General features: G+C 41.8%; 1 protein-coding gene across 1 annotated transcript; it reads left to right on the top strand.

Annotated features, from left to right (window-relative positions):
- The first annotated feature begins 204 nt into the window (after positions 1 to 204).
- On the top strand, positions 205 to 24,642 carry LOC146693538 (myelin protein zero-like protein 2). The gene is made up of 5 exons (XM_085479342.1): positions 205 to 399; positions 19,101 to 19,270; positions 19,680 to 19,890; positions 21,670 to 21,841; positions 23,307 to 24,642. The coding sequence occupies exons 1-5, from the start codon at positions 345 to 347 to the stop codon at positions 23,464 to 23,466; spliced, it is 768 nt and encodes a 255-aa protein (XP_085335468.1). The 5' UTR covers positions 205 to 344; the 3' UTR covers positions 23,467 to 24,642.
- Positions 24,643 to 25,937: the final 1,295 nt, after the last annotated feature.

Genomic DNA, 25,937 nt, shown 5'->3' on the forward strand with positions numbered 1-25,937 from the left:
TTTTTACGCAAGAGTCCACGCGTGGCATCAAGCCTGTAGCTGTAGATTAGGTTGTATGACCATCAAGAATTCTCCGTCTCTAAGTTTTACATGTGAAAAGGAGATAAGAGGGCGGCGAGGAAAGTGGATGACTTTTACTCCGCCCGAAAATGTGGAGGGAGGGTGCTAAAAATGAACTGCGAGGGGGCAGTGGCCAGTTGGGACGCGTCTTTGGGAGACGAGGAGCAGGCGAGGAATCACCGCGACTTCACGATTCAATCCCTCTCCAGAGGGCTTCCACAGATTTGTATCGCGTCTCTGTGGTTCGGTTGACCGCCACCGGTCGCTTTCTTACCGTCCATCCAATGTGCGTAAAGGGGCTCTATGTGTTCACCGTCCTGTCTGGACTCGCAGCGTCAGGTGAGAGCCGCTCATTTGAGTGAAACGGTGATTTTGGTTTAATGTGAGTTGCCGTTTGACATATTTTTTGTGATATATAAATTTATTTATTTTTTTATGTTGTTTTTTTAAATGTATGTTAATATTTTAAAAGTTATCCAATAACACGCTGTTTTATATTCATACCAGGACACTTACGCCTGGTTTATCTGGCAATTTGCGCGTATATTTTTGCGTCTGTGCTTTCCAAAAGTTTACACAGTGTCACATATCTGGGTTGACCCTTAAAGAGAGCTTCCAATAATAACAGCTTCAGAGTAAAAACGCTGATTGCCTGGCTTTTACTTAAAGCTCCCCAGGGACCTTTAACCTCCATCTCAGACCGGCGTCTTGCGTCACTGGGAAGTGGGGAACTTGGCACAGTGGCACTGGGTGGGTCACTTAAGAATTCCTGTAAAGGCTTTACAATACCCATAGTGGGGCCCATTCCAGACAAGATAATGGTTTAATAGCAATTACCGACATTGAACCCATTGTGTTTGTGGTTTCACGCAAACTCCTTTCCTGTCTATTAACGTGCTTACATACACAGAGACTGTGAAGTGGCCCGCTGGCCTCAGATAAGTCCACCTGCTTCCCGTTAAGAGAGGGGCCGTAAGAGAAGGGGGGCTGGTGTTCAGGATATGTAATTTGGATCATAACAACTTGTCAGATGCGCAGGGAAATGAACAATCATAGATCTTATCCACCTCTAAAAAAAGTTCCAGCCAACATCTAATCACTGCTTTGGCACGACTAATGGAACATGTTTTAATAGCATCAGTTGGCCCATCAATCAGTGGCAATTCATTCACAAGAAGCCAGGTTGCTTTAACCTTGAAGTAATCTCTGTCCATCCCGGTTAAGTGGATTATATTGATTGAACATGTCCATCCACTGCCAAAGCACCATGTAGGGATTCACTGTAGTGGCAAGCTGCTTATGTTTACAATGAGCATGTGCCTGCAGATCAGTCACAGCACAGGCTGACACTGACGGAGCAGGAGGACGCGTGGATGCAGAGGAACGGATCCTCAAATAACAGCATGTGGATGAAGAGGAGCATGTTGGGACTGATTACAGCTCAGCAGCACCTCAGTTCTCGAGCGTTTTGTGCTGTAATCACTACCATTGCCTTTGGCTTTATTGATAAAAAAAAAGGGCAGGCATGACAAAACAAGCCAGCGCAACATTTTTGCGAGCCATGTAGGGTATAAAATATGCAGCCCTCTATGCAAAATAAATGGGATGTTTCTCTCTCGACTGCAAAAGCCTGTCACCGTGCGATCAAAGCCAGTTTGTATTCATTTGTAGACTTGCTGCAAACAGAAAAGTCAGTTTTATGGGATTTAGGATGAAACAAAGAGAACAATCACACTGCTGCTGCTAAACATCACCGTCACCAAGTGTTAAAAATCCTTCACGGCTCAGAAAACCGTAATGAACTCCTGCTGTGTGTGTTTTTTGAAAAGTGTGTGTTGGCAGGATTTCTTATTTTTAAGTTCAGTAAATCATATTTAAATCAAGACATATTTAAGAGCAATGGGGTTTCTTTTGTTGCTCATTTTCTTCAGCTAGTTTGATCCTTATCAAATTTGGATACATTTTTATTTCGGTAGTGCATTTGTGCTTTGTGGAAAGCTCTTGTGTTTTCCTGCTTCGTGATGGAGGTGGAGGGTGTTAGAGTAGATTCAAACTGAATAAAAACACAGGAGTTTAAACACAAAGAGCTTTTTCCCCTGAAAGCTGTCAAATCAAAGTGTTAAACTGCAGTCTGTTTGACCTGTTGTGCAGCACAGGCCTCTTGGAGGCAATCCAGCATCAATTGAAACACATTTTTCAACAGACTTTTTTTTTTCTTTTATAAAGAAATCAAATAGTTAATGATATACATAAATACAGGAAACAGGAAATGAAGTGAAAATAACAGCAGTTGCTGTTGTTATCTGTAGCAGTAGCGGTTTGGCATGCCATTTCTTAAAAGCCCCACATTACTCTCTTCTTTTGTGCTGATTAAATGTCTTAAAGGAGAAAGCGGGATTTGAACCGTAATCTTACAGTGACCAGACTTCCTCTGGAATTTTCCAATTTGTAAGACATGTCACAGCGAATAGACAGGGCCTGTTTAAATTGTTCAGTACTTTTGCATTATTCATCCATTTGTTATGAAAGTGGGGGTTTGAGTTCGGGCATATTTTTTCTCCCCCACGTCTGACCACTTAGCTTCAAAGCCAGCAGAGCAATAACTCAGTTACATGTACTCGCTGCCAGCTGAGAAGAAGAAAAACAGAGCAAAAACAAACACTTAGACCAGATTTCTCTCATTTTTCCTTTTCATCATCCAAATAAAGACAGCCAACTGAACATTTTTTCCATCCCCTTCTGCTTACTGTACGTCTCTTTTTGTTTCTGTTGTTCTCGCTTTGTTTCAATTGTTCTTTTCTTTCTTAAACATGATCCTCGACGCATGAAACACTGACTAATGTGTGTCAGCCTGTCCCGACTTACAGGTTTAACACACATACAGACGCACAGACATGCGAACAAATGGCTGCTGACGATTGCGACTTTCCAGGCCGGGCTATATAAACGGTGATTGTTTAAGCTTTTTCTTAGCTCTGCCTTGTTGACAGTAAAGGAGCTGCTTCTTTAGGCTCTGTTGACTGGGATGTAGCTGTTATCTCCCTGCCAGCGGGTCTCTAATCTCACCACAACAATGTTAATAATAGGTCAACATAACAAAGTGTGACTGTGGTTTTTTTTGACTTGCCGTGCTGTGTTGACATACTAGAGGGACGCCTGGCCTTTGTGGTGCATTGGAATTACCTTAGAGGGGTGTGTTAAGTTGACAGTGACGAATGCCTTGTATGCAAGGGTGCACCAATCCCAACACAGAGGGTTTAGAGGCCCATGTGAAAAATATTTGACAATGACGGCAAGGTGCTCCCCGCACTTATGTCAAGAAACTGTGCTCGGCTCCAGATGGAAGCAGGGGTTTGAAATGCCTTTATCTGGGTGCAGGGAGCATTTGAGTCGCTGCGTCTCGTGCAAATGCAAAGCCCGTATGTTTGTGAGAGTGGCTTTTTTGGCTTGTGTAGTCACTTTTCTTACATGCACTCAGTTGTTGGCTGGCCAATCATTCCCAAAGATGTTTAGAGTTACTTTAAACACGCACATGTACAAGTTCAAACGACCCACCCCAGTACGTTTACAGCATGACATAACTCGACAGTTTCCACAGAATATCAGCAGCTCTTTCGTAGTCATCTTATCTGCGGGGAGGAGGACCTTGAGAATTTTTGTCGCTTAAGTTATCGTTAAGTTGAACCGTTTTTTGACTCAACAGAGGAGTAGTGACCAAGGTGACTATAGTTAACTAAAAATAAGCTAAAAATTCAAACCATATTTCAAAAATTACATTAAGTTAATTCAAATAATACCTAATTGAGCAAAAAACATCCAATAATTTCCTGATTTGAGATGGTGATAACCAGGTTTTAACATGAAGAATTATACATATATTTAAGAAAAATGATTTTGTGAGTTATAATTCCAGTACCATCTGGAAACTTTTTTTTTTTCTTATTAGTGTGTGATCAAATATGTGACTTTGTGGGAGTGCTGGGCCTTATAACAATATTTGAACTAGCCAATACTCAGACATTTTTTTATTGTATCTGTCCCAAATTACAGATTCATTTTGATTGTAATAAAGACCTGGGAGAATTTCAGGCTGTTACCTTTAATACTTTACAAGATATTCATGTTCTCAGATTTCAATGCGCAAAAAAGTAGGTAGACCAACATTTAAAAAAAAAAATCTTCAAAAGTATTTAATACATGAAGTTATAGTTTTAGAGCAATCATTATAAACGTTCAAACTTTGTACCATAACAATTTAATACAAACTGGAGCAGAATGACCCGTCTGTTGGTTTGGTAAAAGTATTTTAACAACTTGCCCGATGAGGCGCTGATTGAAGTGTTTATTGAGAGTGTGGGATCTCAATAAACACACACAAATAATAATAATAATAAAAAAAAAAAGTATCTGAGTGAAAATGCTTTGTTCATCCAGTAAATATAGTCCAAGGGAATTGTGTGACTAAAATGAGGCCAAAATCTTACCAAATATTTCAATTTTATGGCACTGTGCATGCATAAATAAGCATGGAGTCTCAGAAAATAAAAGGTTTCTACATAAAAGAAAAGAAAAAAAAAAAAAGAGAGTGTAGGAGCTAGCCCTTTAAAGCCGGTCAGAGCGGACACGCTCCATTTTGCGTAACTATTTTTAAATCCTGGTAGCACTGCAACCACGTAAGCTAGCGCAATAATTTTTTTGCATATGAAACCGGAGGAGTTGTACTTACATCTTATGCCATCAGCTTGTCCTAGGTCACGGTTTCCTTCCACATACAGCTTTGCAAAAACTGCATAAAAAGCACTTGCAGCAACAAAAACATAATATTCCAGAAACACGCTTTGCCGATCCGATCAGCTGTTCATAACACTTCCTACGTCCATCAGCGTGAACTATCACATGTCCGGCATGACCTGCCCGAAACCGGGAGTGACGTCATTTTGCGGAAATGTCGTTTTTTACCATTGTGGCCTTATGAACCTATACTTGTGTTTTTAAAAGTTATGTTTGACTTTATGACTTTCTGTGTCGTTTCTGGGATGCTGAGGACTCATATTGCACTGCTGGAAATATTTGATTTTGATGCATATGCTACTTTTTTGCAAATTTGCACTATAATATATTTTTTCGTTTTTCCTGCAATATATGAAAATTGGTGTATCTCAAAAATAAAACTATGAAGACACTTAAAATAAATTTCCTGTGGTGGGAAACTAGTTTGTGCAACTTTTTTGTATTTACAGTTTTGAGGGATAAGCCTCTTTCTCTAACTAGAAATATATGTTAAAAAATCAAAAACGATTTTAAACTTTTTTGTAGTTTATTGCACTTTTTTGCAATTTATGTAATTACTATACACTTAATGCAGACATATTATTAAAATTGGGGCTATAATGGTTGTATTGATGTGTAGCAACTTGAAATGCTCCAAAAAATGGCTCCACAGCATGTAAAAATATAATATAAGCTCTGGCGGACTTGGTTCTATGGTAGGTCTTAAAGGGCTAGAAGACAGAGCGTCAGCTGCTTTCAAAAAATAAAACTGCTGTGACTTTACTGTAATGCCTGCGCTGATTTTCCTGAATCTTCCCTCTGACATATGTCATGCACCCCACCCCACCTCACCCCAACCGGTCTCGGCAGATCGCCGCCTCTCCCTGATCTTGGTGCTGTTGGAGGTTTCTTCCTGTTAAAGGGGAGTTTTTCCGTCCCACTGTCACCAAATCACTTGCTCATAGGGATTCATATGATTTTTGGGGTTTTCTCTGTTGTATTATTGTAGGGTCTTTAAGCACCTTGAGGCTGTTGCTGTGATTTAGAGCTGTATAAAAGAAAATGAATTGAGCTGAATTGACTTCAATAATAATTAAAAAGACTGAAAGTATTAAAAACTAAACATTTTCAAACTATAAAAATGTAACTGAATGAAGAAAACCCACTTTGGAGACTAACTGAAGCTAAACTGAATTAGAAACGAAAAGTCAAAATGAAATTTAAGAAAAACGAATTAGGAAATACTAAACTTATAACTGTGGCCATGACGATAGTATTTCACCAGCTGAGAGAGTTACTTTGCCTTATTTTCCTTTCCATTGTTTAGCTTCTGACTTTCATGTGTTGGCTGCAAATTTTTTCAGTGTATACAAAAGCCGCTGTAAGCTTTTGTGCTGTAATCACAATTTAAATGAATGAGAAGGAAAATGATAAAAGGAGGTAAAGGACTCATGTGGGAGGATTTGGCCCCACTTTTTTAGACCCTGTTTTCCAACATTTTTCAACTTCACCCCAAGTCTGAAACTTGGACTACCCATGATAGGCTGAAATCCCACTGGAGAGAAAAATGGGATTCCTGCAAACTTTGTAACTTCTGCTGAACAGATGACAGCGTATAATTCCTAATTCTAAAACCTTTTGCAACAGTAGAGCCACACAGTCTGTGAAACGACCTCACAGTATCAGTCCACAACATCACATGAGCTGAATCACTGGAAGACACTGTGTCATCCTGAGCTCTAAGTCGAGGCAGAATGTAAAGAGATGCACAGATTCAGTGTGGAGACAGAATTCAGACGTTACTTTTCCTTAAAACTGCCCAAAAAGTATCTGAAAACATAACCTCTGTGTAAAAGTGATACCAGAGAAAAAGACCCTTCCCCTTTAGGATTTCAACTTTAGCTTCTTCAGTGAATTCTGAGTAAAAATTTAAACACTGTAACTGATACAATTAGTTTTTTATGAAATAGCTACTTTTGTCTGTGTGCTTGTTCACAAAAAAGAAACAGTGAACATGAATCTTTGATTAAATGCAGTGAGACTCTGTTAGACCGACTTAACAAACAAACCAGCATTAGAACTAAGCAAGTGTGTCTAAAATCCAACTTTCCATTTTACAGGAACCATGTTTTGTTTCCTCCATCTTGAGTTACATAGTATTCCTTCTAAAAAGCCAGACAGAGCCAGACCATGTTATGTAACTCTTTTCACAGAGTAGCTCTTTCCTCTCTCTGAAGTAAAGCGATCTCTATTTGTAAAATTGGCCCGTTCCCCTTTAAGGCAGCCAGCTGAGAGCAAAGGCCTGCACCTCCTCCACACTTTGGTCTCTGATCTGTGTATAAATTGTCACTGCCTCACTTATTTATCTGCTCGGGGAGGCGGGGGGGGCACAGGTGAAAGCCACAGCAAGACCACATGCAGTCTGACTCATACCACGCAAAACCTACATCTTTTTTGCTGCATAGTAAATATGTGAGGCTGTCTATTAAGGGTTGGACTGTCTGTCCAAGAGAAGCCTGAGGGCTGTGGGTGAGCTGGATCGAAGTGCGCTCATTGGACCCCCCTCGCCCCCCAACCCCTCAGGAGTTTGTAATCCCGAAGAGGAGCTGAGTCAGCCGCGAGGTGGGAGTGGAAGCGGTTTGATGGATTAAACTCTTATCATCACTCACCCACTTCGCGTTTCCTCTGAACACTGTCGCCTGATGAATTACAATTGGCCAGGAGGAAGTAGGGGGAGTGGGAGAAAAAAGACGAGGAAGAAAGTGTTCAAAAAGAGATTGATGCTTGGTCCCTGCTTGGAATGACCTTTAAGTGTACTCAGACACATTAGCTGTGCATAGTTCATGTCTAAAGAGTTCAAATCACAATAAGAAAGAAATTGCAGTGACAAAATTTGTGACTTGTTTTATTGGGAGAAATATTTTTCTTTGTCTTCCTATAAACAAGGAACAGCTTTCCAAAGTAAATTAATCAAAGCTTTTAGCTTGTCATGTCTTGTTAATAATTAATTTTACATTTCAGCTTTATTTGGAATAAGCGGCAGTGTCATAGACTGTATGCAAAGAATAGACCACACCAACAAAACAGTAACTACTGGGTTTTATTGCAATTTATAAAGCTTTAAGTTGAACATTTTGGCTATTAAACTAGTTTTTTCAAAGAATAGGACGCTGAGTGTTCATGTGCTAGTAACTTGTCATTTTCAAAGAAGCCAAGCCCTATAGCACACCCAGCTTTATTAGCAATTTCACAGTAAATGGGACCATAACTGAGCAGCATGCTGTCTTTAAAAAAGACTTGACACCCTCAGTCCAGTAGTGACTGAGATCATAACCCCCTTAGGAAAGGTCATAAATCAGGAGAGATGTAGGGCCATTTTTTCATTGACTTCTGTGCTGTCCCTTTGGTGCAGCCCCCTGGTGGTTACTAGAAAGAATGACACCAAGCAGTTCAGCGTTTAATTTTCAGACCTAAATATGGACAAGAGAAAAGAGACACCTCAAAGTGACCTCATGTCTTAACACAGCATGGCCAAAGGTGTGGACACCTGAATGGAACAGGTCTGTGTGACAGTTTGATACACAAATATGAAAGTTTTTTGGGGGAGAAATGAATGTGACTGAACAGCTTTGGAAGTGTCAGGCAGGAAACAGCTAAGCATGTAATAAATGATTATATGGACCGTGTGATTAAAACACACCGTACCTTGCATAATTTTCTGCCTCACAACACAGACAAATCCTCTGCTCTTTGGGGTGGGGGGGTGGGGGGGGGTTACTTCTGGAGCTGGTCTCTCTCATTATTCCATCCATCCATCCATCTTCATCCGCTTTATCCGAGGCCGGGTCGCGGGGGCAGCAGCCTAAGCAAAGAGGCCCAGACCTCCCTCTCCCCAGCCACCTCCTCCAGCTTATCCGGGGGAACACCAAGGCGTTCCCAGGCCAGCCGAGAGATACAATCTCTCCAGCGTGTCCTGGGTCTGCCCCGGGGCCTCCTCCCGGTGGGACATGCCTGGAACACCTCACCCAGGAGGCGCCCAGGGGGCATCCTTGTCAGATGCCCGAACCACCTCAGCTGGCTCCTTTCGATGTGGAGCAGCAGCTGCTCTACTCTGAGCCCCTCCCGGATGGCCGAACTTCTCACCCTATCTCTAAGGGAGAGGCCAGCCACCCTTCGGAGGAAGCTCATTTCTGCCGCTTATATCCGCGATCTCGTTCTTTCGGTCACTACCCACAGTTCGTGGCCATAGGTGAGGGTACCCTCACCTACCCTCACCTCTCTCATTATTGTCTTCCCAAAAACACACTCATTTGTAATTCTTCTTCTGTTGTTTTATGTTCAAATTCTGTTGAGTTGTGTGAGCTTTGTGAGCCGCATTTGCTGGTTTTCTCAAGTTGCAGTGCGTTTGAACTCTCAGGGCTGCCGTAACTTTTGTAAAACAGTACAAAGTAGAAAGATCACTTAAGGCCAGCTGTTCATGAGTGAATGGAAATTTATTTATTTATTTAGGACAGTGCATGTTAATGAACATAAATGTAAAAAAAAATTACATGAATGTAAACATACCAGATTATAGCCAAGGGCTAATTTCCATCTGTTGTCCTTAAGCATAAAAAATAGACATAATAATTCATAAAAATTCATCATTCATTCATAATAAAAACTCCATCACCAAACTTACACATACACACCATTCTGTTCCCAAATAAAACATTAAAACTATACAACTCATACATGATCACACACTTGATTTGTCCATAACCAGTTTTTAACCTTTGCCTTAAACAAATTGAGTGTAGAGCATTCTCTAATGGGTTGAGGAATTTGTATTAATCTCTGACTCTTTTTTACAGCGTGTCTTTTGTCTTCACCCCCATCGTGTTTTGGCACATTGCCGCCCCTCCCTGAGCCTGATTATGAAGCGCCTTGAGGCGACTTTTGTTGTGATTTGGCGCTATATAAATAAAATTGAATTGAATTGAATTGATTTTGCTGGAGGTTTCTTCCTGTTAAAAGGGAGTTTTTCCTTCTCACTGTCACCGAGTGCTTGCTCATAGGGGGGTTATTTGATTGAAGGGGTTACGATATAAAGCACCTTGAGGCCACTGTTGTGATTTTGGCCTATATAAATAAAACTGAATTGTATAAAGAAAGCATACATGTCAGTATCTCAAACAAAGTTGTGTTCATTCAGGGGTTCCCTCCCATTACACCAGTCAACACTCAGCCCTGTGTCCCCCTCCTCTGTGAACACACTGTTACCTGAACCTGCTATTCCCAGCCCTCAGTCCAGCCCCTCATGAAAGCGAGGCCTTGTTAAAACCAGGGAAAACTAACCTGGGCTTGTGAAACATCTTACAAAGAAGAGAAGAGGCTCTTTGTAATCCACTGAGCTCTTTGTGTGTTTGCTCCTGTCCTAAGTGTTTCCTCCAAAACCGGCGTAACAGAGAATCAGGTTTCCTCCGGCGCTCCGTTTTGTTTCTGAGCCGTAATGAGGAGAGGAAAGGCACAAACACGCACAACAAGGAAATAATGTAATGAAACCAATTTCCTGATTCGGAGAGTTGTGTCAGCTGCTCGATTTCTCCTGCAGTGTTGCCTCCCTATAAGACCTAACGTCCTCTTTGCAAATTGTAACGCAGGTTGGCAGAAAATACCACTTACACAGTGACTCACAGCTGCCTGGATATACTTTAGTGGATATACTTTACCATCTAATCAATGGTGTCTTCTGTTTTTAAACTAGCTCTGTTCCCCTTGCTTTAGAAAGATGCATATTTATGAGCAACTGCATCAACAAACCCCAAAGCCCAACAGAGAAGGTTTGCTGAGGAGCTGTGATAAGAGCTCTATATACCACGCAGCATTGCCTTTCTGCAGCGTGAAACACACCCAGAACGGCCTGGAAATGTTAAGCTGTGGAAGTACAGCTGTTGGTAAACAAAGCAAAATATTGCAGTCAGCAGAGGTCTTAGTTTGTTTGCCTGCCTCTTGGTTAGCTAAGGTTTACCGACGAGTGAGAGAAAGGTCAGTTGACGAAGTAGGAAAGCAAGTGAGTGAAAAATATGTTGTGCAGGATGTGCTATGAGGGCAGCACGGTGGCACAGTGGTTAGCACTGTTGCCGCACAGCAAGAAGGTCTTGAGTTCAATTCCAACATCAGGCTGGGGTCTTTCTGTGTGGAGTTTGCATGTTCTCCCCGTGTTTGCGTGGGTTCCCTCCGGGTACTCCGGCTTCCTCCCACCGTCCAAAGACATGCAGCTTGTGGGGATAGGTTAATTGGATAATCCAAATTGTCACTAGGTGTGAATGTGCGAATGAATGTGAGTGCGAATGGTTGTCTGTCCCTGTGTGTTGGCCCTGCGACAGACTGGCGACCTGTCCAGGGTGTACCCTGCCTCTCGCCCTATGACAGCTGGGATAGGCTCCAGCGCCCCCCGCGACCATGAAAAGGATAAGCGGAAGCGAATGGATGGAAGGACGTGATATGCATCCTTGGCAGAACTCTATGAGATGGTATTTTTTTAACCTGGATAATAAAAATACTTCAGTTTTATCTTCCAAGGGTAAAAAAAAATGTAAATAACTTTAATAACTAACGAAAAAATCCAGCCTGGGAACAGATCAGTGATGCGTCACTCTCAGTGCGTCCTTATTTCCTCAGGATAATCTAATTAACTTTTTCAACTAAAGTGAAACTTCATATTTGCTGGTTCCTCAGTATTTACTCGGTAGGGCTTCATTATTTCATAGTTACTTGATTAAATGTGAATCAACAGCTTGAAGCAACACAAAAAGAATAATTAAAAAAATAATAATGTAATCTGTAATGAAAAAGTACATATTGTCGTTTTAAGATGAAAATGGGGAGTCAGATTCACAGATTATTATGCAGTAGTCATTAACTACGGAGATAGTTTCTCCCAGATGGCTCTTTAGTCAATAATCATTTTTGACTTTATAGCCTTGGCTCAGGAGTTAGTACTGATAAAAAGTCCTCAGTTTTTTCCTTCCTTAGTGACTAATGGTTTCTAAGGAACCCTGTTTATGTAACTCTTTCTCTATGACGCGAGACGGATTGTGTTAAGGCTCAAACTGCAGTAACTTCTGAAATTCTGACTGTTTTAAATTGGTTTTAAAAGGTCAGAAAGGTCAACAAAAGAGATGCAGGAGCCTCAAATATTGACCACAAAGGACAATTATTGATGTTTTTCGCCCCTTAGTTCTTGCTATGTTATGACTTTGGTCTTTTTCACAGCTGGGACCAAATGAAAGTGGAAACATGAAAAGACCCCACACTCTGGTTGCTCCACACATTCTGGGCGCTGCTTCTAAATGACAGCAGACAGCTTCATGTAGAAATAGGCCTGCTAACCTCTGCATAGCACCCGGAACAACCAGTGCACTACCACGCACAAAAGAAAGTTTTAGAATACCAAAACCAGAATATTTTTAAGCTTTTAATAAGAATAATAAGAATAAAAGTGATTCCTGCCAACTGCTTCATTCCACACATACCTGCATGTCTGGCAGTGTGAGATTAAAAGCAACACTGAAGCGTCCTTGAATGAGGCTGTGCACTCATAAACCTGCCTGCACTCACTGCCACCGGTTGAAATACATACATGCAGGTCAGAAAGTACTTAATAATTTCTGTGTCTTTGCAAGGCTTCATAGAGTCATGGGATGACCGCCAAGCCAAGCAAAACCAATCACAGCCAAGAGGACTCTGTTAGATTATTATTACAGTAGATGAAAGTACTTACCCTCTCCGGCTGCAGACAGAACAGTGGGCCAGAGCAGTTTGTACCGAGCAGTGTTGACAGGTAGAATAAAGTGCATTAAAGGTTCAGCAAGTTCATTTCATTGTGATATATAAGGGATATTGATAGATATTCTGGACTTGCGCCAACACCAGCTAATGAAGCGTGTGTGTGAATGTGTGTGTGTGTGTGTGTGTGTGTGTGTGTGTGTGTGTGTGTGTGTGTGTGTGGGTGCATGTGGACTTGTGCCAACAGATGGGCCCTTGGGCTTAACCCAGCGAACCCACACAGGTCGATATCCACTCAACAACGAAAGACAATATTTTATGATCCTAGCTGTATCCGATACTGTATTGGTTCAGGAACACGAACAGCTGACGTTTACATCAACAAAAATATGCACAAGGATACACGCATGCACATACGCACTTTCTCCAGAAGTCTGGGAGAGATAAGACTTTGACCTGGCGGGAAATCCCATGTGGGAAAGTCTTTCATTTAAACTGTAACGGCGTCGGGTTACAGACGCATTTCACACAAAGACTCTAATTTGGTCTTTTTTAATTACCAGTGAAGAATGTAACTGATGTCATTCAGATGCTTCACAGTATTTAATATTTCCAATTAGAAAAAAAAAGGTTGTGGGATTTTTGAAATATTGTGTTTTCTTGTCATCCTGACAATTGAATTTCTGTTTCCTTCTGTAAAGGAATCCAACTCTTTCTAGATAAAACTTTTTACATGAAAGTTTTTCATTCTGCCTGCAAAGAGTAAAAAAAAATGCAAAAAAAAAAAAAAATCACACAAATAAAAGAAAAAAGTAGCAAGTTGCACACAAACACAAATAGGACAAATCAATTTGCCTGTAATCTTCCCATGCCCTCTTCCGTAGTCTACATAGCTCCAACTTAATAAGCTGTGAAAGCCCTCTCTGTCTCTGCGTGCTGGGTGTGGTCGGCATTGGCTGGACAGGATGTTCAGACATAAACAGTTGAGCAAACGAGATTGGACAGAAACTTATGCTGGAGGAGACAGGTGGACATACAAGCAAACAAACATCATTATCGTATCTAATCCTTACAGACTGCAACTGTGTAGAATGACATGGCTAATCTCTAGCTCCATCTATGCACTAATAAGTCACTCCTATGCTTCTTGCTTATTTCTTGTTTCTTTCCCCAAATGGGTCCGTTCAACACTGGTAATGTCTTTACTCATGTAACGGCATGTGTCCCCCTCAGCAATTAGTGCCTGCTAATGGCAAATTAAATAGTGATCACGCACTTCTAGCTATGGGGACAAATTACTGTTAGAAGCACTGTACATAACCCTAATGCTGCTGTCGTCGTGCTAATACTCATTCTCCCTCTAAAAAGACCTAATTAACCTTAATTCTTAATCAGCTCTGCGTGCGTCAAAAGGACGGCACAGTTGAAAGCGCGTACTTTTTTGTTGCTCAAAAAGAGATTAGTAACACTTATTTAAATTCATGTACTCGAAAATAGACTTGGTTGAGGGTAGAAATGTGAAATGAGGTGTTATGGCCCGGAGGACCTGCTTCCTCCGCTCGCATTTGAAGCACAGTGAATCATTTCAGTGTAAGCTTTTAAACAATTTGGTAGAGGAGCACAGGCACTGCACTTTTACTCTGCTAATCTTCCAGGTCCTCTGTCACTTCTCGGATGTGAAAATAAAAGAGTTTAGCTGTGAGTACTGACTTCTAACCAGAAATGTACCCCCTTTCTTCTCTGGTTCTTCTTCTCTGTGCTGGTCGTATAATTGCAATACAGTGGAGGAAATAATCATTTCATCTCCTGCTGAATTTGTAACTTTGCAAGCTTTCAAAGAAATGTTTAGTCTATCATTTTTTACAGTAGTTCCATTTTATTGGACACGACTGAATGTGAACCAGAAGTCCGTAAAAAACATTAGATGAAAGTTATAAATTGATTTGCATGTCACTGATACTGATTACAGTCAGTCAATTACAGATACTTGAGACCTTGTATATAAAGCCCACCTATCACAGAATCATCTGCGTGTGTTCCAACCTTTCCACCACAGTGGCCACGACCAAAGAGCTGTCAAAGGACAAGATTGTTGACCTGCACAAGGCTGTAATGGGCTACATGACCATCAGCAAGAAGCTTAGTGAGAAGGTGACAACTATTGGTGAGATTATTTGGAAATGCAAGAAGTATAAAATGACCATCAATCGGCCTCAATCTGAAGCTCCATCCAAGATGTTGAGATTATAAGAAAGAAAGATGGTAGATCCTCTCAAAAGTCCACTGGAGAACAGTGTTAATGATTTGAAGACAGCTGGGACAATAGACATCAATACCACCACTGATAACACACTACACTTTAATGGACTTGTTTATGAAGGCACATGTACAGGTCCCTGTTAGGTTTGCCAGTGAACATCTAAGTGCTTCAGACAGGGTTTGGGAGAAGGTGCTGTATTCAGATGAAACTAAACTCAAGATGTTTCTTTGTTTGGAAGAAGACAGATTTTGAGTATGACCCAAAGAACACAACCCCCACAGTCAAACACAGAAGTGGAGACCTTAATACTTTTCTAATTTCACTCCACTGAGGAGCTAATGAATGGGGGCATGTACCATAACATCTCGGAAAACAACCTCTTCCTTCCCTCAGCCAGAACACTGAAGATGAGTCATGGATGGATCTTCCAGCATGACAGTGACTCAAAATATATCACCAAGGCAAAAAATGGACATTAAGGTAATGTAGTGACCTAGCAAATCTCCAGACCTCACTCCTTTAGAAAATCTGTGGAGGGAAGGCTTTCTTCCTGTTAAAAGGGAATTTTTTCTTCCCACTGTCGCCAAAGTGCTTGCTCATAGCGGGTTATATGATTGTTGTTTTTTCTCTGTATGTATAATACAATAATATAATATAAAGCGCCTTGAGGGAACTGCTGTTGCGACGTGGCGCTGTATAAATTAAATTTAATTGACTTGAACTGAAGTTTTAGTGGCCAAGCAGCAGCCAAGAAGCCTAAAGGATGTAGAGAGTTTCTGTAAAGAGGAGTGGACCGAAATCCCTGCTGAGCAAACCTGGTGACCAACTACAAGAAACATCTCACCACTGTTCTTGCCAACAAGGGTTTCTCCACCCAGTATTAAGTCATGCTTTGTTTGGGAATCAAATACTTACTTCACTCAATGACATGGAAATGATGTAATGTGTTTTTTATCTTCTGGAGTTTTGGTTCATATTCTCTCTCCATCGCCATTAAATTTAAACTATCATAAAAATTAGAGACTGTTCATTTCTTTGCAAGTCAGCAAAGTTACAAATTCAGCAGGGGACTGTATTCCAGCACATGGAACCGCAGTGGACTATGATGCTTGTTAGCTTAATTATTATTTATTGCTGCTGTCAGTGTAACATTTGTAGAATTTAAAAATTTAATCACTGCTTTTGCAAGAATATTTCATCTCCTTTAAAAAGAAATGAAGCTATTTGCACAATATTCTCAGTGTCTTGTTTTGTGCTTTTGTATCTTATGGCCACAGGGGATCAATGCAGCTTACAACAAAATAAACAGTTTATTGCTAGTTTAGCATGCCAGAACTAAACAATAGTGCCATTTGATCAGTCGTGCCAACTTAAATATTTAATACGACATAATCTCAAGTTGCAACAGCACATTATGCTGTCCCCCCAAATAAATGAATACTTAAATAGAAAGCTGAAGTATATTCCTACTTTTTCAAGAAAGAAGATGTAAACTTTGAAACAAGGCCTCCTTTTATTGCTGTTTGCTATGAGGGCTCATCTATAGTGTGCTGCCTGTCTTTTAGTTACATCTCTGCAAATCTCCAGACAGGATAGGCGACCCCTGGTCCATTTACTAAGATAAACAAAAAGGCTTTTAGACTTTGAGAGAGAACCAAACAGCTGGCAAACATCTGAAATGACTCGTTGCCTCTGTAACATGCTTTACAGGATCATGGACAGCCAGTGATTCGTGGTTAGGATTGATCAGGTCACTTAGCGCTTCTGAATTGGAGCCTCTCCATCAGTTGCAAAGCGTAACATTTCTTCAGGGATGTCCAGCACGTTGAGTCTTTATCGCAGTATGTTGGAGATAGCAACACGCCCCCACTGCATGACTTCTGTTCAACAAGTCAAAATAAGAAGATATCACGTTCACAGGGAATTCAGATGTAGATGAGCAGACATTTGTATGACACTGAGTAGTAATATTTATAGTTTTTTTGTGATGCTTTTCTAAAATGTGATGACTTGCTGCTCTGAGTCTAATTCATTTTCCTTTAATTAAGCCACTGGTTGGTTTCACACTGAAACAGGCTAGAAGAGTAGACCTCGGGAACGCCATGGCCGGTTCAAAGCAGATTTGAAACCATGCCATGCGGTGTCATCTGTACTGATAACTCAAAATTAGGGAGTCATAGCACTCAAAATTGAGGAGGTCTTTAAATATTTCATTTTGAACCAAACCCCTGCTCGATTCTGCTATTCCCTGTCTTTTTCTTGGACATCCTTGTGGCCTGGACTCAAGTGTCAGGATTGAAGAAGTGCACACGGCCGCACACCTGCCGTCGAGAGGGAGTCATTAAGCGGCTGTGCTGATGCAGCCAGTGTCGATGCTCTTGACCTAATGAACATCCTAAACACAGCCAGTTCTCTCCATTAATTCCATGCTCCTATACACACAGCCAAGTGATGGGAAGGAAAGAGGTGGAAAGGTGGTGAATTAAGGCTTACAGCCTCTGAAGTGCATCCAACAAAGCACTGAAAAGTTCAAGATTGGTATCTTCTGCCTTGCTCTGCTCACTCGTACGCAGCACTCCCAGGTTTCACCAGACTCATTTAAAACACATTAGGCTGTTAGAGCACTGTCAGGGAGAGAGAAGCTCGTCTGTTTAATGCTGCGAGGGGTTGCCTGGTCTCATCCCGGCCCACAGGAAACTCTCTCCAGCCTGATAGGGAACAAAACACACTGCCCAAGGAGCTAAGCCCCCGCTGAACATTTCCCAGCAAGCTCCTGCCTTAATGCACACAGTGATTATAAACCAGCGGTAACAATATGGCTCAATTTGCCTGCTTTGCAAGACTATTCTAATTTCTGTGCTGCTGCTGCTGATGTTTTGTGCCTGAAGCCTTATATTGATATTCACCAGCCACCTCAAATTACTTAACTGAGAGTTTACGTTGTAAAGGACAGCTTAATCCATCTTTATATTATATATTATTCACATCTTTAATAATTAACACTGTCACAAAGATGTAATTACTGTTCAGCCTTTTTTTTTTCTTCTAATGAACTGATTAATAACGTCTCCTTATTTAATTCTGATGTTTTGATGACTAAATACTTCACTATAACCTAGTATGTATAAAATCAAGGCCAGGTATGAGACACTGAGGTGAGCAGTCTGGCCAGAGAGGGCTTTTCCATCAGACGTACGATTCTTTTCAAGTGTTTGGCTTAATCTGTAGAGATAGTGCTAATGGCAATAGGAAAAGTCTGGGCTACCCTGAGCTCACTGCAGCTACTAGCCCTGCAGAAGGATGTCTGCTGTGTTCTTGGTATTGAAAAACACTAGACATGGCTTCTGTTGTTTTTAGAATATAGAGCTCTCTCTATAAATAGTCCTGGTGGCTTTAACTACACAACCGCACACAGACTTCCATATCAACCTGCACTCACACAAACACACTTACTCAGGAGACTACTTCATCAAGGATCTGCTGTCAGAGTCTGTGATCTCTGGGAGAGGGAAAACATAATCGTCTGGCTCCCTATGCCATACTGATGGGCTGCCAGACGGAAAGTCAGCATTAAACACGTCTATTCATGGCCCACCGCATGCTAGGTGTGTGTGTTTCCACATGGTGTAAATGTGTAACAGCGCTGACTCTGGGCAGCTCTATCCATCATACTATGGAGGAGCCAAATTGTTGCCAATATCCCTCCCCGGTCTTCAGGTCCATCCATTTTTCGTCTAATAGCTCCACCGTACTGTAAAGACTGACATGGTCCACATCCACCTAATATACTGCAGGCTCTCACTTTCCGGCTTCTCTCAGTCGCAGTGATCAAATTGGCCATTATTCACAAAGTGTCACAGAATTGGCTCCTGATCTGAAATCTTTCAGCAAATGTGATGGGATGAAGCGGATTTCTGATCGTAGCTGTGCGTTAGTAAATTCCTACTTTTAGCACTTGAAGGATTTCTGTATCTAATATAGGCTACTGTGTATTTCCAGTGACAACTTAGTGATTTTTCTTGCAGCAGCACTGCGTAGGCAGAAGCAGGGTCACTGAGTACACTGCATGTACTCAAAAAGAAGGGAATTACTGATGAGGGTGAATTTGTACAACACCTATTGGGTTGTATTTTTTTCTTGTGCATTCCAGAGATTATTTTACCCGCCATCTGCGTGTGCATGTATTGATCTCACCCACTGTGTTAATTCTGCTGCTGCAATTTATGCTCACATGTTGCAGGCATGCTGCAGGTCAGCGGGATGCGTATATACACATCTGAGGAGGTTGAGGCGGTCAACGGCACAGACGTTCGTCTGAGGTGCACCTTCGAGAGCTCGTCTCCCATCAAACCCGATGATGTCGTCATCACGTGGAGCTTCAGGCCACTTAAGGGGGGTCCAAGGCAGTCGGTGAGTGTGTGCGTGTCGGTGAATGTGTGCGTGTCTGTGTCTTTGCAAAGACAAAAAAAGTGAGAACAAACCACAAAACCTCCCTCATTGTGTCAAGGAGCATCCGCCCCCTCATCCAAGTAAGAGAGGAACCGGTGAGTCATCTGGCTCCCTGTGGAGCATTCAAGACAGCCAGTGTTTGTATACTTGTGTGTGGGGATATTGAGAATAGATAGAGTAAGAAGCGGGAGATTTGGGCAAGTCTGGGCTTTTATTTTCCTTTCTTTGCTGGAAGAAAATGTCTTCACTCTCCAGCAGCAGCAGCAGCAGCAGCAGCAGCAGCAGCAGCAGCAGAGGACTCAGTTTGATAACTTCTGACTATTCCCTGCCGTTACCCTATCTAAATGTATCCACCAATTTTCTCTTGCAGGTATTTTACTACCAAAGGAAACCATTTCTTCCACAAGAAGGACTCTTCAGAAAGTGCATTTCCTGGGCTGGTGACATCATGGGCAGCGATGCCTCCATCATAATTCGAGAGGTCAAGTTCATCTACAACGGCACTTACATCTGCCAAGTGAAGAACCCACCCGATGTCCACGGCCCGGATGGAGAAATTAAACTGAGAGTAGTTGAAACAGGTCAGCAGTTTGAATTTTCAGCCAACATTTTCCTTCGTACATCCTTCATTGAACGTTTCTAGCTATACATTTTATGTCATGGTGGAAAGTCAAACATTTGATGGCAACGCAAGTTAAACCAGCAAAAACACAATGTGCAATTCACCTGAAAAGTTTAGAAATGTTAAAGAAATAAATATTAATTTTATCAAATAATAATAAAAAGCATAATAAAGATAATAATAAATAAATAATTAGAAATAAATTCAAGTTAGTGTAATAATATCCTTGAAAAAAAGAGACTGGTGGTGAAGGCTGTGGTAGCCAGCACCAAGACGTTAGCAGCAGAAGTCCTGTAAGTTTAGGGTGGGGCCTCCAGGTATCCGACTTGTTTGTCCAGCACATCCCACAGATGCTTGATTGAATTAAGATCTGGAGAATTTGGAGTCCAAGTCAACACCTAAAACTGGTTGTTGTGCTCCTCAAACCATTCCTCAACCATTTTGGTGCATTGCCCTGCTGAAAGAGGCCACAGTCATCAAAAAATACTGCTTCCATAAAAGTGTGTTCATAGTCTGCAAAAATGCTTAGGTAGGTGGTACGTGTCAAAGTAACAGCCACGTGGATGGCAGAACCCAAGGTTTCCCCACAGGACATTGCCTAAAACAGGTGCCAGGTGTTCTCCAGACCATCGACATGATATAAAAGAAAGCGTGATTCATCAGCCCAGGCCACCTTCCTTTATTGCTCTGTGGTTCTGTTCTGCTTACGTGCCCATTGTTGGTGCTTTCATGGGCACTCTGACTGGTCCGCAGCTATGCAGCCCCACATACAAAACACTACACTGCTCTGTGTCTTCTGACACCTTTCTATCAGAACCAGCATGAACTTTTTGTGCACTTTGAGCTACAGTAGCTTGTCTGTTGGTCAGGGCACACGGGCTGGCCTTCACTCCCCACATGCATCAGTGAGCCTTGGCCTCCCACGACCCTGTCGTTGGTTCACCACTCTTCCTTTAATGGACCACTTTTGATAGGTACTGACCACTGCAGACTGGGAACACCCCACACTCCGCTCTGACTCAGTTATCTGGCCATCACAAGTTTGCCCTTGTCGCACTCGCTCAAATCCTCACACTAACATTTTTTCCGGCTTCCCACATATAAACTTTAAGGACTAAATGTTCATCTAATCTATCCCACCCACTAACAAGTGCCACTATGAAGAGATAATCAGTGTTTATTTTACCCGTCAGTGGTCATAATGTTATGACTGATTGGTGTTTTATGCATCAGTATTTAAACACAGAAAAAAATCAGTCAACAAGATGAGACAAAGCAGTGCTAGCAGCTATGAGATGTCACGTATGCAGACCTGAGTGAGTGCTAGAATGCTGACGTAGTGTAACAGGGGAAGTAAATTTAATCTTACAGTCTTAGCATGAAAAACACAAAGTTTTGGCAGGTGTTTGTGGAAACCAAGCTCGAATTCTGCAAAGTAATTGTGATCACCTGACTAGAGAAAAAGTCAGGTGATCACTGGCAGCCAGAAATGAACTGGCACCACAAGGAAGTTCCTCTACTGCACATACAAAAAGCAAAGGCTGTACTTCTTTCACTTTCGACCAAAGTTGTGGACTCACTGACCTCGTCGTCTCTAAAGATGCCCTGGTAGCCTTACTAGTGCTTTTGTATTTATACCGGCTTACAGGAGACACATATTGGAAAAGCACAGTTAAAGTGCCTTTGAGCTGAGGGTGTTGTTTATTTTCAAATAAATATCCCTGTCTATCACTTTCAGCCTCTTTCTCCGGACTTCTCCTGCTGGCATTTGCCATCGCAGCCGCCATCTCCGGCATAGTCATCCTCCTCCTCATCATCGCATCCTGCAGGAGATGCAAGAGGAGGAGACAAAGGGAGCTGGAAGGGAATGAGGAGGCCCCGCGCAAAGAGCGAAAAGACCCCACCGCGTGGTAAGAAAAGAGACAAAAGGGAAAGAAAAAAGAAGAATCACACACTTTCTCTCCCGTTCTCAGTCTAACTCTGGGGATCAGGGCTTGTGGTCCTCCCTGCAGCTCTTTTCCTATCGGACAATTCACTTTCTTCCTTCCTCTCCAACTGCAGTCTTTGGATCCTACAGATTTGGACCAATCAAAGGGCCAGCTTTTACAAAGCAGACATAAAATGAAAAATGTGCCTTTGTGCTGAAAGCAGTAGACACTGACCTTTTAGCCAGACTGCTGCGAATCACCACGCGCCTTTCTCAGAAAGGACTGTTTAATCGCATCCTCTTTTCCTGTTAGACTAAATGTGCTTCCAAACACACTTCCTGTTTGGAGTAAACTTTTGATGTAAACTTAGAACAATGGTGTATTCCTGTTGCTTACTTCCCTACTGATGCATTTTAAACTCCTACATAGCAATGCACCACAGCGCATGTTTGTTATAGTAGTTCATCAAACAATAGAAACAATGCTACAATGAAAGCGCTTCTGTTGAATTCCTTTAATCACCACATGATGGTAATATTGTGAAACCCACACAAAGCTGTTATTTCATTAGTCATTAATATTGGCTGTGTGATTCAGTCTTCCGTGGTTCATGTGAAGCTGCAGGAGGATGCTGGTTTACGATTCTGTTTTGTTTTGTTCCACTGCTGAAGTGAAATTGCTGTACTTCTCTGACATCCTGTGTCATCGTTAGCCCGATTTTGTGACTGGTGTAATATAACCGAGGTGCTTTGAAACAATCAAGATCTGTTGGTGAGCTGCTTTGTTGGAAACAGACATTTTTAACCAGCACTTTTGTATAAATTCAATAACAACACAGAAACATTAACACGATCAGCTCTGAATTCTTTTCTTTTGAACCATTTTAATGGCCTTCTGTCTGTTTCAAACAATGAGCTAATTTGTCAAAAATACACCTTTTTTCTTGGGCGCTGGAGTTTTCTTTGCTTCTCTCTTGGGTTTTCAGATCTCTCTGTAAAAGGTGCAACGATTATTTGTTTTTTCCTATGAAATACAGTGTTACTGTAATGCGTCACACCGTGAAAGCGAAAGGTGTTGAGGAAGTTTTGTTCTTCTTGCTGTCGCTGATCAGATTTAGTCAAAGTGTCTCTCTTGCTTAAAAAAAAAAGTTGTATAAGAAGGAAATAATTGCACCCAATCAGAGCTCATGTGGGAGAGATGTTCATCCAACCTTTCCTCTTAATTTGGGACAGATTATTCCTAGCTGATGCTAACCCTCTGTCCCTGCTGCTGTGTTTGTGTCTGCTTGTCTTTGTCCTTTGACCCCGCCCCCCCAATGTGTGTGACTTGTGGGTGTGTACATGTATGATCATGCATGAATGCATATCCCGTTGTGTCTATATGTGCCGTGTTCGCTCGTCTCCCCCGTTCGCCTGCGTGTGCATATCTGTGTGCGTGTTTGTCACAGCCACCCATCGAGGGCCGTCCACCTCTTCTTATCAGAGACCTCCATAGAGATTGACAGTTCAGACGGCATGATCTCAGATCCCAGCACCAGAGACTCGAGCTCCTCCGAGGAAGAAGGCCCGAGCTCGGATGATGATGATGGCGGTGACGACTCAGATTGAGGAGGAGAAGCTGAAGCAGAGCCAGCCAGGAAGCTCGACGGAGGGATGCCAGATGATACCTGTGGACCTCGCCATCAGGCCCAGCGGGGGTCAGATTAAAAAGGTGCTGCAGCTGAGGTTGAATTGTGCAGTCTGTACAAATCTGTGAGGAAAACTGAAAGTTTGAAAACTTTCCAAGCAAGCACAGAGAGGTTAGAACAAGGCTGAATGAGCACAGAACAAAAGTAGAATCGTTTTACTTGACTGAGTCCGGAAATATTCATATGTGGGGAGAAATGTGTGAGTAAAAGTGCAGGGTTTGTGGAAGTAACCCTGAAATCTTGGCTACTGTCCTGAAGGGAAGAGGGGACAATTCTTAATCAGTAGCTGTCTCCCAGGTGACACGTGGATCTTGTTACATGTAGGAAGTCAATACCAAAATCAGCTGCACCAAGCGATCGATTTCCCTAAAGACATTGGCGTGAACTGTATTTAGATAGAAAGAGAAGGACACCACTGCTGATGATCAGCCATATATGCAGATCTTTATTGCACTGAGGCTTTTTTTCTTTCATCGTCTTAATGGAGAGTATCTCTGGTACCTGTGGGCTAATCTTTCACACAGTGGCTTTGTTTTACAGTTAAATGTCATTAAAGATAATGTACAGGAGGTCTTCCATTTCAGTCGGTTATGCACACCATCGTGACGCCAGCCTGCGAGTACTGGTCAGGAGTAGCTTTGTCCTACTCGAGTACACAGAGATGCGTACAATGTGTCATATCAAATGGAGAAACAAAGCATAAATATTGCTGCCATTTTTTCTCAAGGCCAAATATCTGATCCATGAGCAAGCAGCTGCGCATACACCTGCCCTGAGTGTTGTGTGGGAGCGCACAGTCAGATCTGAAAACCCTTTTGATTTGAAAATGAGAGCCTGTTTTCCCCCCCCCCTCCATGCGCCTGTGAATGCATCGTGTCTACTAACAAATGAATTTGCTGCCTGTCTTTCATCCTTGTGTGACAGACTTTTTACTTCTATTTGAATATTGAGCACTATGTTTATAGATTTTTATTTTCTTCTTTTGTAGATAAAGCCAGAAATATTTTATCATGTTGTTTTAAAAAAGTGTCATTCTATGTATTTGTTATAGAGCTTTTATAAAGAAAATAATAAAAAAAAGAGAATTTTCTAATAATCATGGCCCTTGACTCTTGACTACATTCAGTTCACTGCACAAAAAAAGACACGGACATGCAGACCTTCACTTAGAGCTCAGTGTGATTTGATATATGTCATCTATTATGTAAGAGAGTAATCTTGTTATCCAGCATTTATTATGCATCATTATCTTTAATGCATTATCTACAGCTGCGTGTTTATTGTGCGTCTAGAGAGCTTTACACTTGTTGTACCTGTAAACATTAATGTCCTGAATCACTGTTTCATTCCTTGCAGGTCCAGTATGCTCATACCTGCCTTTGTCACTTCAGTCTGGGTTTGTTTACTGAATTCTGATTGGTCATGTCTACAAATATGTCACTCTATACATTTGTCTGTGTGTTTGTGTGTGTGTTTGGCAGTCCATTTGTGAGCACCGATCAAAGTCTGGCCAGCTTTAGTTACTGAGTGACAGACTTTAACAGTGTCAGCAAGTCTGCAGGAGGGTTAACTAAAAATGGAAGGGGGGATGTTAAATAATTATATTTCATAGTAGAAAGAGCAACAATAATAATAATAATCAACTGTGGATGTTTAAATAACATAATGTACACCTGGATTTTTGACTTTCTAGAGCATTATTTATCTTCATTGACCAAATTTGAATGCAACACCCAAAACACTTTTGGGCAAATTAATGACACCACTCTCTGTGCTATCAATCTATTTGGCCAGGCAAGCAGAAACATGATGGGAAGGACGATAGACGCATTAAATTTTCAATGCAGCTGTTGTTCTTAACCCCTCCCCTCTCCTGTCATTGAAAGGAAACACATCGTATGCGACCGAGGTGATTGATTTCTGTGTATCTGCCCTTTGTGCATTCATCCCTCTTACCTATTTGAGAACTAAACTCCCAGGAGAGGTGCTCTTAGCCATTCCTCGCCCATGACTCATTTATCAAGCCATTGTCTTTCACAGTGTGTTCAGCATTGCCACGCATCCAGAAAACACCTCTATATTCTACGGGGAGCGCACAGTAAAGTAAATGTTGAAGAAATGATTCGTGTCTTTCTTGAACTCACTCCCTTTTCCTGCTTGTGCCGTGTCTTGCTCCGTTCCTCCTTCTCCTTCCAGTCTGCACTCCACACTCCAGAGGTGGGCTGTACCTAGCACAGTGTTGTAGAAATAAATGACTTTACACTCATTTGTGTGCACACAGAAAACATGCACAGTGAGTTGCAGAAAAAAACACTCACTGGTTATGAATACATTTATTTTAAAGGCAGAGAGTCAGCTTTATTCTCAGTGAGAGGTACAGCTTGTACAGCT

This window comes from Copadichromis virginalis, linkage group LG14 (assembly GCF_057382275.1).
Source record: "Copadichromis virginalis isolate Kocher_CV1m ecotype Utaka linkage group LG14, C_Virginalis_male_GT1.1, whole genome shotgun sequence".
Classification (NCBI taxonomy): domain Eukaryota; kingdom Metazoa; phylum Chordata; class Actinopteri; order Cichliformes; family Cichlidae; genus Copadichromis; species Copadichromis virginalis.

Coding starts and splice junctions, on each gene's coding strand:
- LOC146693538 (XM_085479342.1), top strand. CDS start 345: ATGTGCGTAAAGGGGCTCTATGTGTTCACCGTCCTGTCTGGACTCGCA. Junction 19,271..19,679: donor AGGGGGGTCCAAGGCAGTCG/GTGAGTGTGTGC, acceptor TTTCTCTTGCAG/GTATTTTACTACCAAAGGAA. Junction 21,842..23,306: donor CGAAAAGACCCCACCGCGTG/GTAAGAAAAGAG, acceptor TGTTTGTCACAG/CCACCCATCGAGGGCCGTCC.